General features: G+C 36.4%; 1 protein-coding gene across 3 annotated transcripts in view; it reads left to right on the top strand.

The window, feature by feature from the left end:
- LOC126162420 (arrestin domain-containing protein 3-like) overlaps window positions 1-14,320 on the top strand; it is a 150,571-nt gene extending 136,251 nt beyond the window's left edge. Inside the window, exons 6-7 of one of the 3 annotated variants that reach the window (XM_049918921.1) lie at window positions 6,420-6,546; window positions 12,082-14,320. In XM_049918921.1, coding sequence (XP_049774878.1) covers window positions 6,420-6,546; window positions 12,082-12,097 — 143 coding nt within the window. In that variant the 3' untranslated portion in view covers window positions 12,098-14,320. The remainder of the gene's footprint in view (window positions 1-6,419; window positions 6,547-12,081) is intronic. The other 2 variants (XM_049918920.1, XM_049918919.1) reach the window with 2 other exon arrangements.
- Window positions 14,321-14,564: the final 244 nt, after the last annotated feature.

Genomic DNA, 14,564 nt, shown 5'->3' with positions numbered 1-14,564 from the left:
TCACCAGATGGTAGAGTTTTGTCAGGGCTGGCTCTCCTAAGGCTATCAGTAGTTCTAATGGAATGTTGTCAACTCCTGGGGCCTTGTTTTGACCTAGGTCTTTCAGTGTTCTGTCAAACTCTTCAAGCAGTATCATATCTACCATTTCATCTTCATCTAAATCCTCTTTCATTTCCATAATATTTTTCTCAAGAACATCTCCCTTGTCATCTGAGTTCTTGATATTCATGCAAGTGGTTCTCTTTTCCCCAAAGGTCTCTTTAATTTTCCTGTAGGCAGTATCTATCTTACCCCTAGTGAGATAAGTCTCTACATTGTTACATTTGTCCTCTAGCCATCCCTGTTTAGCCATTTTGCACTTCCTGTCGATCTCATTTTTGAGACATTTGAATTCCTTTTTGCCTGCTTCATTTACTGCATTTTTGTATTTTCTTCATTCAGCAGTTAAATTCAGTATCTCTTCTGTTACCCAGGGATTTCTATTAGCCCTCTTCTTTTTACCTACTTGATCCTCTGCTGCCTTCACTATTTCATCGCTCAAAGCTACCCATTCTTCTTCTACTGTATTTCTTTTCCCCATTCTTGTCAATCATTCCCTAATGTTCTCCCTGAAACTCTCTACAACCTCTGGTTCTGTCCATTTATCAAGGTTCCATCTCCTTAAATTCCCACCTTTTTGCAGTTTCTTTAGTTTTAATCTACAGTTCATAACCAATAGATTGTAATCAGAGTCCACATCTGCTCCTGGAAATGTCTTACTATTTAAAACCTGGTTTCTAAAACACTGTCTTACCATTATATAATCTATCTGAAACCTGTCAGTATCTCCAGGCTTTTTCCATGTATACAACCTTCTTTTATGATTCTTGAACTAAGTGTTAGCTATGATTAAGTTATGATCTGTGCAAAATTCTGCCAGGCGGCTTCCTCTTTCATTCCTTACCCCCATTCCAGATTCACCTACTACGTTTTCTTCTCATCCTTTTCCTACTATCAAATTCCAGTCACCCATGACTATTAAATTTTCATCTCCCTTCACTATCTGAATAATTTCTTTTGTCTGATCATACATTTTCTCAATCTCTTCATCATCTGCAGAGCTAGTTGGCATATAAACTTGTACTACTGTGGTAGGTATGGGCTTTGTATCTATCTTGGTCATAATAATGTGTTCACTATCCTGTTTGTAGTAGCTTACCCGCATTCCTACTTTTTTATTCATTATTAAACCTACTCCTGCATTACCCCTATTTGATTTTGTATGTATAACCCTGTATTCACCTGACCAGAAGTCTTGTTCCTCCTGCCACCGAACTTCACTAATCCACTATATCTAACTTTAACCTATCCATTTCCCTTTTTAAATTTTCTAACCTACCTGCCCGATTAAGGGATCTGACATTCCATGCTCCGACCCGTAGAACGCCAGATTTCTTTCTCCTTGTAATGACGTCCTCCTGAGTAGTCCCCGACTGGAGATCCAAATGGGGGCTATCTTACCTCTGGAATATTTTACCCAAGAAGATGCCATCATCATTTAACAATACAGTAAAGCTGCATGCCCTCGGGAAATATTATGGCTATAGTTTGCCCTTGCTTTCAGCCATTCACAGTACCAGCACAGCAAGGCCATTTTGGTTAGTGATACAAGGTGAGATCAGTCAATAATCCAGACTGTTGCCCCGGCAACTACTGAAAAGGCTGTTGCCCCTCTTCAGGAACCACACGTTTGTCTGGCCTCTCAACAGATACCCCTCCATTGTGGTTGCACCTGGTACGGCTGTCTGTATCGTTGAGGCACGCAAGCCTCCCCACCAATGGCAAGGTCCATGGTTGATGGGGGGGATTATGAATATACTGCATCATAAGTTATTGTGTATGACGTAATATTATATATATACTGTGAAAGCTCCTATGTATATTTAATGTGTAAGCTATTTTATATACTTTTATATTTCATATTATCTAGATTGTAAGCCTAATGATCTGTGCTATGTTACAAGTAAATAACTGTACGAAAGGTAATTTATGGGATTATTAAAAATCACAATCACACAATCACAATTATATGGGCCAGACCTGTTTATAAGTTTTTCTTTCCATTAGACATCTCCAGTATCAATTTTATTTCACATGGATTCAATTTATTAATATTAACAGTCATTTTACTCTTTATGGTCTACAAAATATATGAACACAACCTTCAGGAACATTTTGGTAGTTTGTACTATTACCGTCACAGTGAATTGAAATTTAAAAGTATGAAATTAAGACATAAATATCAGCAATACATAAAGCAGAAGTTCTTTTTGCACTAGTCATTGTATCTTGTCTACTGTATGCTTAAGTATTTGTATTGCAATTTGGATTATTTGCTATGGTTGTTCAGACATGCATACACAACAGTATTCTGTTTGAAAATAGATGAAGGCCTGAAACCAAACACCACTAGCAAATAAAGCAGACTTCCTAATGCAACTTGATTGTATGACAAAGTTTTTTGGAAAATAGAGTAATCAGATAAATCACTGACAGTAGGAAAAATAGTTGCACAGCTCACATAATTAAGAAAGAATATTTTTTTTTCTTTTTCATGAGTTGGAAGAAGTAATAACTGGAAAAGAGAGAGAGAAAATAATAAGTAAATATGTGAAAAAAGTTCATATGAAGTACCAGTGGAAAAATGGTCCCATCGGAGCCCAAAAGTGTGAATATGCTCCCGTTTAAAACACTCTGACTGCTGAAAAGTGGTGAACTAGCTGCCTCATTCTACCTCCCTCAGTGTCTTTAAAATTTTTCCCAAAAATTTGAGCATGCAAACATATCACACTCTTTTTAACATGAAACTCACATCTAACTGCCACAAGCTCCCTTAACTGTAACTCATTCACATGCACTATTCTATTGCTTTAAGTCACCAAAACCATTCACTCTCACTTGCCCATTCTCACACATTCATTACAAATCATTGTCATTATCTCTGAGTCACTGTCACTGTCACTGTCTCCTGTCTGACAGCCACAGTCTCCTTTGTTCTGTCCCACTGCTACTGTCTCCTCTCACTGTCACTGTCTCCCTCTTGCTCTCTGCTACTACTGCTGTCTCTTCTCACTGCCATTATCTCTCTCTATTTATTGCAATGTTTGTATCATCAGCAAACAAAACAAACTTGGCATCTGGTAATGTTACTGATGAAAGGTCATTGATATACACAAGAAAAAGTAAGGGCCCCAAAATGGAACCTTGTGGGACCCCACACGTAATTAGTTCCCAGTTGGATGATGCCTGATAGCTTGATACATGTCTCTTTCCTAATAACACCCTTTGTTTCCTGCCAGAGATATAAGATTTGAACCATTTTGCAGCATTTCCTGTTACGCTATAATATTCTAGTTTACTTAAAAGGATATTGTGATTTACACAGTCAAATGCCTTGCTCTTATTATCACTGACTCTCACCCACTTCCAGTTCCTCTTTCTCTTTACTCCACTCCCACCGGCACTCTCTCCTTCTCTCTTTTCTTAGCACTGTTCTGTCTCTGTCAACTATATTCCACTGCCACTGTGTCCCTGTCATTCTCTCACACTGCAATTGGCTCCCTCACTCTTTCTATACCACAAGCACTGTCTTCTATCTTTCAGTATTTATTACTTTTCTGTCCCTTTCCCACTTCCACTGTCTCCATCTACTCAGCATAAACAGAGTGAATATGTTCGTATGCCAAAATTTCTGGGAAATTTTTTAGAGGTGCTGAGGAAGGTAGAATGAGACATCTAGTACCTCACTGTTCAGTCATACTCATTTAAACAAGAGCACGCCTCTGATAGAAACTATTTTGTTGAAAACTGACACTTTAAGATTGTGGCTGTAATACTATAGGCTTTGTAATTGTAAAAGCAACCAGCCACAGGTATAATTTAACAATGTTTATTTGGATCAAACCATGACTGGTTTTTTACAAATCCATCTTCAGACAGGTGTACACATTTCATTTTGTATTTTTGCTGGGGCCTCATTTTGTATCCATTATTGGTTTGCTACAGTGCTGTATGCTTTTGCATGCCAAAATTGTCCTATGTTTTTGGTGTGAATTTTGAAGTTAACACCTTTGTGGATGTACACATCCATAAATGTGTTAATTTCCAATATTGAGCAATATGCTGCAGTTAGTTATTTAGATATGTGCTGCTGACAGGAACCGCCCATGAACAAAATAGTGCTTCATTAAGCCCCTTAAGGCACATCATATACTGGATCTTATGTGGAAAGAACCAACTGATTTGCTCCATTTCATTTGCCTAAGCTGGAGGAAGTGTATAATATTCAAATTTTGATCCTGTAGTGTAGGATAGCTACAGTTAAGATGTTCCTTCTGTTGGATAAAAATATGACCTTTCTGTTGTGTATACAACTGGTCTCTAGCCTAAGGTCCACCCAAAACACTTGGCCCTGCCTTTGTATCACCAACGTAACCTGAGGCTCTGCTGTTATGTTGCAGAACTTATTGCAAAACGGAATGACTTATTAACAGTTTGGTGCATCTCATTCCAATTTCATATTAACTGTTAGTGCCCATTTCACTTTGATTTAGCTTTTATAATTTCCTTGTTAAATATAGATATTAAAGTCCTGTAGCCATAACTTATAAAAGTGTGTTACTTATCATTTAAATAACATCTTACCATCTTTGATCAGTCTGTGAAATCTGAGCTGCTCTAGTGACTATTTCATGCAATTTACAACACAACAAAAACTGATTTTCATTATATTCTTCATCTGATACCACTATTGTCTTGATAGCCCAATGCTTCAGCATTTGTCATGTATGTTGATCCCAGATTGAAATATTTCTGAGTGGCACTTACTTGCATATTCTGTAGTTGCATAATAATTACACATTGCTTCCCTGTAATTTCCTTGATCTTGTATGACTCTGTTCATCTGTGTTTGGACTGAGCTTCCCTCTTTACCATCATTCCTTTCTCTTACATATTTTTAAATATTTTTTCTTTACCTTTCTCAAGATAAAGATATGTTTGAGAATTAAGCAGACTATTACATTTTTATTTTTAAATTCATATGTCTGAATATACTGTTAGAATTATTATACTCCCAGCCATTTTATTATAATCCACAACTATACTGCATACGCTGCCTTAGGGTGTTAGGTGGAGTATATTTCATATACCACTATCATTTCCACTTACATTTTCTATTCACAGAAGATAACTGTTGGTAAGTCCCTGTATGAGCTCATTTTTTTCTGATTTTTATATCCCGTACATTTATCAAGAAATACCTGGGAGAAAAGTAAAATGTTGCTTGACTCTTTTCGAAAAGTGTTCTCAAGTTTTAAGACTAAACAGTGATGCACAATGCCTCACTTACAGTAGCTATGAAGTTGGATAAGTATTTCTGAGACATTTCCACACTTTCTTAACAAACCCATTATGAAATTAGCTGTTGTATTTTGGTTTTCCTCTATCTCCTCTGTTAATCCTACCCATTCCATATTGATGAGCAATACACATTAATTAGCCAAATGCAATATCTTGCTGACGAGTGATACAGAGGATGAGGAGCTAGAAAGGTACAAAATACTGAATTCTGTCTTCCAAGATTGTTTCACTGTGAAAGATTGTGTTATCCTTCCTCCTTTCACTCTTTGTATGATGCTAAAAGGACAGATATTGAAACAAGTATTCACTGAATAGAAAATAAAATAATTTACTCAATAAAGGAAAGAACTTGTCCTTAATGAGATACCTGCATTATTGTAGGTAGGTTATGCAAAAGAACTTGCTCACCTTCAGGCAAATACAGAAATGCACCATACAAATGGCAACTGGCTTATCCAAGTGAATTTAAGATTTCACTCACATTCACTTCTTGTTTCAGCCAGCTTTCTGTTCCTAGTGCTAAGAGCGAGAAACCTTAGTGAGACTAATACAAAGGCTGCTGTGCATGCTCCAGCAGTTAACTAAACCCATTTTAACATTTTGTTTCTGTGCCCCTTAATCTAGCTGATCTACTTTTCTCTCTCAATATGACATGTAATTGATTATTCTCTTTGAATTACTTGTTTTCCAATAACCAAAATATCATGACTATTTTTCTATCATTCTTTAGGTGTATGGCCAAAAAATCTATCCAGAATGTTATTAAGTATTCTGCATAGTGCTGATGATTTAAGACTGAAATTAGTAATTAGTAAGTAACACTAATTATTATTAAACTGATAGCTGTTGTCCACCTTATGATGTCTTTCCAGAATCATTTAAGAGCTGTTGAGGACTACTTGCAGAAAGTATACCTAGGTTTATCTGTCACAAAGAAGACTGTATTTCTGTATTGCAAGAAGAAGAAACATATATGCCACCACATTCTGTGTTACTACTCTATGTGTGTTTCGTTGCAGCGCCTCCTTCTTATGAAGAATGTGTGTATGGAGCCAGTAATATTGATGACGAAGAAGATACAAGACATTATCAGGATGATAACAGATTTGTTCCAAGGTATCCCACATACAATCTACATTTTGAAAAGTAAGTACTGTTATATTCTGTATATTAGTAATACGAAAATAATTCTGTTTCTCATAAAATAATGCTTCTACAACATACATTTACTCAGATCTCTGGAAAATTATACAACTTGTGGTTTCCATCTCTTTGGTGTGTGTTTTCAATTACAGTGAATCAGCTTCTCCAGTACTTGACAATAAAAATGAGCTATGTTGAACAGTTCCATTACAGTTTCAGTTAGTTTATGTAACTATGGTTTATTCATTAATGGAAAAAAGAAATATTTAAGGAATAGAATTGTGCCAAGTGGAGCTATCCCATCTTGGTGTGTTTCAAGCTGAAGAGGCTCACACAGGACAGATGAGCATGGAAAGGTGCATCAAATCACTTATTTGATTCAAACTGCATTGTCATTCTTCAGTGGAGGAAATTAAACAGACATAAGCACACACGTATCTGATTGATGATGAGACTGATACTGTGGAATGAGTGGCATTACAAATTATCTAGATTTCCATACAGCAGGTGTTATATGAATCCCCTGAACAGCCCTGCAGATTTGTTCATGTATTTGCCCTTCAGAAAAGATGTAAAGGTGGGTGAAAAAGAGGTGTCCAAAGAGATTAGGTTGGAGCAGATAGAATTGGTGTCTTGATGACACTGGAAACAGAAATGTTCCATAGCAATAATGGCATGGGTATGGGTTATGTTGTTGTATAGGAATATGGCATCCACAGTGACAAGTAAGGAGTCTGGTGGTGGTAGAGGGGCAGGTACCTCAGGGAAGGAGTAGAGGAGATGATTAGTGTCTCAGATGTAGGAAGACAAACTAACAAGATGTGACATGAACACTAGCAATGAGTAACTGCCACTCCACGGCCTATGTTAAGGTTGAGGCATTTCAATTGCATGACAGTGGATATGCTTTATACAATGACGAAACATGTAAGTTAAAGAAGTATCAAAAAATGAAAACAAGAAGAAACAAAGACTGGATGATGAGCTCTAGGCAAGAAAACAAGAATAGAAACAGAGACAGGATGGCATCTGGCACATTTCCATGTTGACCTGTTCCTTCCCTAAAGTCTTGACATAATAAATATTGCAGCTATAGTGGTAAACAAGAGTTATCTAAATATGCTAATAAACCTATCAAAGCCTTTGAAGGAAGACCATATCCTGTTCAACTAGTACAAAATAATTAAGTGAAAGATAAAATCTTTCAATCAGTACTTATCACCGAAAAGTAGATGATAATTGCAAACTAGCTGTTGAGCGGCTCTACCTTTATTACCCAAGCCTAAATAAAACAAGACACAACCTTAGTCAGGGCTCCAGGTAATTCTCATCAAGCTCTAAGATGTGATTTTTCAGTTTCTCCCAGCATATTTATTGGCTAAACAGACCAGGGGTGTACTGTTGGTTCATAGTATTCAGTGGACACAATATTTTGATGATCAGACATGTAGCCACCATCAGGTGTGCTTACAAACTGAACACTGGAGTGGTGCATGGCTGACTTATGTCACCTCCAACCCACGATCAGTTCCCTACATGATCCGCACCTGAGGTCACACTTTCACAGCCATGGAGGGGATGGTTTCACCATCTGTCATGGAGTAGGTGTAGTTACTCGATATTCCCTTGGCACTAGATCATTGTGTTTAGTGAGTGTCTGCTTAATTAAACCCAGTGCCAATTCCCAAGCCTTGCTGAGACTACAGCTGCAGCCCCAGCTGATAAGATTGTTCCTGGTGTGAATTTTGATGGCCTCTATAATGACATTGTCCTTGTTCCAGTATTTTGGAGACAGTGCTAAAATCCTGGTATGTTCATATTCCATCACATTATTCTCGACTGCACAGTGTTCTCCAACTGCTATTGTTGGAATACATTAGTCAAATATATGCTGCTGGTACTGAGCCTGCTAAATGATGATTCCTACAGGAAGATCAGCACTGATTCTACCAAGAAGGTGGAGTACAACAACTTGGATTTACCAAAGGTGGTCATCAAAAAATAGTTACCACATAGAACTGTACAATGAAGACTTTGTAGATAGAGCACTGTTATGCCCCGTTGTCAGCAGTATCAGGGATCCTTGATACTAGGTGGTAAAATCCCTGACAGAAATACTAAGCCCTTCTGTGGGTAAATGCCCACATCACTATTGCAAGTCTGTCGATTTTGTGAAACACCTCAACAGCTTCAGGTTGAAGGACTCAGATATCCTGATGAGCTTTGACTTCATTTCATTATTCACCATGGTGCCACTACGACAGTAACTAGAACTTATTGGTCAGAAATTTGATGGTAAGACCACCATCCTTTTCAGACATGTTCTGACCTCCACACATTTTCTGTGTAATGGAGAATAAAATGAAAACTAAACTAAATTCCACCCAAACAGACCATGAAGGCCCAACCATACCAACCAGCCAGTGTGTCATCCTCAGCCCACAGGGGTCACTGGATGTGGATATGGAGGGACAAGTGGTCAGCACGCCACTCTCCTGGCCGTATGTCATTTTACGAGACTGGAGCCACTACTTCTCAATCAAGTAGCTCCTCAGTTTGCCTCACAAGAGCTGAGTGCAACCTGCTTATCAACAGCACTTGGCAGACCAGATGGTCACCCATCCAAGTGCTAGTGCTGCCCGCCAGCACTTAACTACGGTGAGCTGATGGGAACCGGTGCTACCACTGTGGCAAGATCATTGGCTTTAATGGAGAATACTATGAACAAATGGAAGGAATCACAATAGGCAGCCCACTCTCACCTGTGGTTGTGAATTTGTATATGGAGCACTTCATGGAAGAAGCCCTGACATAATCCAAAAGGAAACCTAATTGCTTTTTCCTTTATGTAGATAGCACAGTCATCACCTGTCCCATGGAAGGGACAAACTCATTGACTTCTTTGTACATCTGAACTCCATACATCTCAACCTCAGATTCATTACAGAAACTGAAGCAGAAAAAAGACTGCTATTCCTGAACACCATACTCAAAAGAAGAGCTCATGACATCCTGGGCCATTGTGTGTCTCAGAATAAAAGACATACTGACCTGTATTTGCATGCAGACACTGACACCATCCTGTGCAGAGGAATGGGGTACTGAAAATGCTTGCACACAGAGCCTGCACTATCCCAGATGTAAAGAGACTGCCCAGGATCTGGAACACTTCAGATCTGTGTTCCGAAAAAATGGTTCCTCAGAATAGCATATTATGCATGCTCTCTGCCCCACCATAGTACAATGTATGGAGATTCAAGGAGTCACAGAGGAAGATGTAGCCGGTGCCTTTATATTGTGCACCAGTGCTCTGTCAGGAAAAATCAGAAACATACTGAAAAAACACTGAGTATAAACTTTATGTTGCCCACCCAAGAAAACACGGGCATTATTGCTGGGTGTCAAAGATGATCTCCATTTGCGATAGGCCAGGTTATATCAGAATCTATGTAGATGTGGCAAGACAAGTATTGAACAAATAGCATGCGGCATCAAAGATTGATGCCAAGAAAACCAATGACATAGGTACTCAATTAATGTATCCCACCAAGTCGGCAGTGGCAGACCACAGTTTATTTGAGAATCATGCAGTGGAATATAAACATACCAAGGTTTTGGCATAGACTTCAAAATAATGTGGCATTGCCATTAGAAACCCTATTGAAATCTGCACCAAGGATAATCTAATCAACTGGGACTCTGGCTGTAGCAAACACAATGATCTGGCAGCCAGAATGAATGGAATGCAACCACGGACTCCATCACCATCACCTCCGCAGCTGCCGATGCACTCCCTTGGGCACAGACTGCCCAGCGAATGGCTCACAGGGGGAGAGGATATAAGTTGGTCACACACCCCTTGGAGCTCATTTCATCAGTGCACCTGATGATGGTGACATGTTTAATTGCTGAAATATTGTGCCTGTTGGATACCATGAACCAGCATTACATGCATGGACTGTTTGATCACACCCTAAGGTGGTTTATATCCCAACCACAATTTTACATTCATGCCCCAGAGCAATATACTGTCAACCATCCAACCTACACAATATCCAAGTTAATCCCTATGACACTCCTGCTCCCAGCACTGCATACCATGGATAACTCAGGTACAGGAGATGCCCTATATACTCACCAGTTATTCAGTATGAGATAATTTTCTGGGGAAATTCTAGAAACATCACAAGACCATTAATTCTTAAGAAGTACATTGTTACAAACATGTATGCTGTCCATAAAAATGAGTTATGTCATCATTATATAAACAGTTAAAAATACTAACCAATCCTTCATTGTACATTTTTGAAATTTTGATTTTTGTTTACAATAACCAATATAAACTGAAATACCACTTTAAGCACAGCTATGTTACTCATCACAAGGAGAACTTCAAACTTTCCTCACATCACTTAAAGCTTTATCCTCAGACACCTCTGTACATGGGGCTAAAATATGTAACAAACTACAAGGTAGAAACAAATTAAACATGGATCTTGACTCTCTGAAAAGGCTACTTCATAATATTTTAGCAGTAAAAGTTACTATTCCATTGAGAATTCATGGAACAATAGAAAGATGTAGACTGTTTATCTGTAGCTATTAATGTATAACAAATATTATATAGAAGCACATGCATAACTGTTCATCTGTAACATGTAACTTTGTCAAAACAGTGTAAAAATATATTATATTCTTTTCAAACTTGGCATGTCTACTGTACAGCAGATCTAATGATCTGTACACTGTATGTAATGAGACTAATGAATCACATTTTCACTACCTCCTACTACAAGTTTATAAACCAGACCTCATCCACTGCAAAAAATCACTGAGCCTGCTGTTTACTGACAGATGTTTGTGAATTTGAAACTGCATTCAGTTTTCTGTTCTTTCTTTTTGGAATTAATACAATCATAGTAGGATGATGACTTTTGGGAATGGCTTGACACACTTATAGTAATAACCAGTCTTTTTTAAACATGCCTATTAAAGATCCAACATTGAAGTGCTTATTTCTATTTTGCATTATAAAATCAGAGACTATGAATGTCATCGGATGTTAAGATATTGATTTTTCTAAGTGACTTTTTTTATTTATGTATGGAATTTATATTTACAAAATACATGATGGGATAGAGTAAAGAGTGAGTTCTACATTTGAATGGATGTCATCATACTTGAGTTATTTCTAAATCTTAGCTACTTCTAAATGCTTTTTTATGTACTTTATGTTGGTAAAAATACAATTTGTAAAACTTGATTGGATTTTTACAGTCTTTTCAAAATCAAATTTTACTCTTCCCAAACCTGTACTACAGGAAATTATCAGCAAGTTTTGATTTATTATTGTTGCCTTAAACTCAGTTATAGTAGAGTAGCTCATGTTGGCAGCACTTAATTTTCATCTGGAAATATACTTAATTCACATGTTATTTTTTTGAAACTTTATAATATAAAATATAAAGAGAGAACCAATTTCATAACATGCATATTATGTGTTACAGAGAAAAACTATAGAATTTTTTAATTTTTTAGGGACTCTGGATCATGAGAATTTGGTTCTGATCATATTGTGCTTTTGATGCAAGGCTTTCTGGACTAATGTTCTAGAGGAAAGAAATACTGAATGTCTGCGTTTCCCTATAAACTACAATTTATGATCACAATAGAGGTGCAGCCATCCTACAGGGCCATGAAATATCATTCCTTGTTTGGCTAAAGCATGTATCTGCTTGTCTGTTATGCTAATATTGTATTTTTACAAGGGTAAGGCAATGGTTGTTCTTGTTCTCTCATGTAATTATACTCATTTAATTTACAGCCTAATATTGGAAGTTCAGTATGATACTGAATTATACAGAAGTTGTTAACATTTATTATAATTGTAAATGACTATACTGGCACATTTTCATTGTTGTGGTGTGACTGTTGAAATCAGCCCAATAGTATTTTGTCTGTATAGTTTTTCTTTAAGAATTTATGGGCATGAATGGAACAAAGACATTTCCAGTTATGTGACTGTGAAAATTTAGTTGGCAGACTTCACACAGAGAAGGGCACCATTGTTGTATTTTGTGAGCTCTAACTTTACAACTGTTCACAGTTTTCAAGCTTTTTTAATTTTCTTTCCATTTGACCAGTTAGCTCTTTGCCCTTAGCTGATTACTTTGCACACTCTCTTTCCGTGTATTATTAAATGACATCATGAATAATTGTATAATTTAAGTGATTCGTGTTTGTCACTATTTTCTGTATACAACCCTTAACTGAATTAGATCCATGCAATAACATGAGTTTAGTGTGTCGCTAAACTGTTACTATAGAGTGTTTTTATGCTGATGCATTCCTAACAACTATAATAAAACAAAAGTTGGCTACTTTAGTACTTAATAAAGCAAATTTTACAACAAGGGCATTCTTTGGTATCTGGTTATAGAGGAAACATTCTCACTACAGTTCATTAAACACTGTAATTTCAGATTTTCATGTAACAAAATACTTCTCAAATATCATATACTGCTTATATTTTATGATTAGACTGGTCATTAAGTTTTATAATGCTTTCAAAAGAAATATCCTCAAACACATAATCTTGTTCTGTTTATTCCCTCAAGATAAATGAATAAGAAATGGGACAAGAATAATTACCAAAAAAATTTAAGTCAATTTTAAGTAATTGAAAATGCATTTTATGTAGATGTCTTTAACCTTTTTTTCCCACAATAAGTCATTGGTACTGGGATATTGTTGTAAACTTTTGTCTAGACTCTAGGGTAATGGTTTCATCCAATATCATTCAGTGTAAAGATAGGTATTGTCATATTACAATCAACTTATTTTATTTTGTACTACAGGTTTTAGTATCTACAGTAACCGTTTAAAAAAATAATTCTAGTAATGTTAATTAATGCTAAAAACAGGCAGGCTCATCATGAGACACTAGAGACAAGCACAATAAAAAAAGTCAGAAACTGTATGAGTTCATACATTTTATGTCACACTGTGACACAGATTTTCTATTGCCTTAATTTAGCACCCTCTAAAGGTTAAATTGGGTTGCTTTTCTCAGATTTCCCCATTTCTCATTGAGAAAGTGCCATTCCTGAAATAGTTTTGTTTCACTTATCTCATCTTATTCAGTAACATTGTATACTGAGACTAGTCATTCTTGGACCACCAGGGTACATATTTCATTAAGAGCACTTTTTCACATGAGTTACATATTATTAATTATAGATATTCTTCGTAGCAAATCATGTTTCCAAACACCAGATACATACATCACAGAAATTTAGCTCTACTGAATTTGTTCACACTTGGAAGTAACACACATCAAACATATTTAACAACCAGAGATATACATGTGATACAGTACAAAAATACCCTCATTTAGCAAGGTGAAGCCCATGAAGAGCATAATATAGAATTGTTATTCTTTCAATTACTTATTATGTTACTGTTCCTAACCTCATCGTAATATGTTGCATTGTATGTAGTATTAGCATTGTGTGAAAAAAATAAATATTCAAGAATATCTGTTTTTACATATATATTATGCATGTAATAAATTTTATGAAATCTACACTCAGTATCAATACTAAACAAGTTCGTCACTGTGACAATATACTTTTTTCTTGTGTATGAATTTATATTTTTAATAGTGTATATTGTTATACTATGGATATTTTATATGGAGTAAAAGTTTCCTGCGAATTTTTTATACTGATTATGTACTTCATATAAATAAAGAAGGAAGTAATTTTATGGATAGTGGTTTTATATTTTTGCCAATGAGATTACCACATTGAGGGGACACATGCACACTGGACTTTTCAAAATGGCAAGATGTTACATTTACATACTTATTTTGTGTATCATTTTTTTCCATCCTAGTTTCTTTTGAATTTTAGACAACTGAAACAAATGTCTAGAATCACCACAGTGACTCTGTGACTACTTGGATATCTGAGTTCAAATAAATATTAATAATAGTCACAGTTGTACCTCAAGTAAAACAA

The sequence above is a fragment of the Schistocerca cancellata genome, chromosome 2, assembly GCF_023864275.1.
Source record: "Schistocerca cancellata isolate TAMUIC-IGC-003103 chromosome 2, iqSchCanc2.1, whole genome shotgun sequence".
Classification (NCBI taxonomy): domain Eukaryota; kingdom Metazoa; phylum Arthropoda; class Insecta; order Orthoptera; family Acrididae; genus Schistocerca; species Schistocerca cancellata.
The sequence above is the reverse complement of the archived record's forward strand: the minus strand, read 5'-3'. Positions and strand labels throughout refer to the sequence as shown.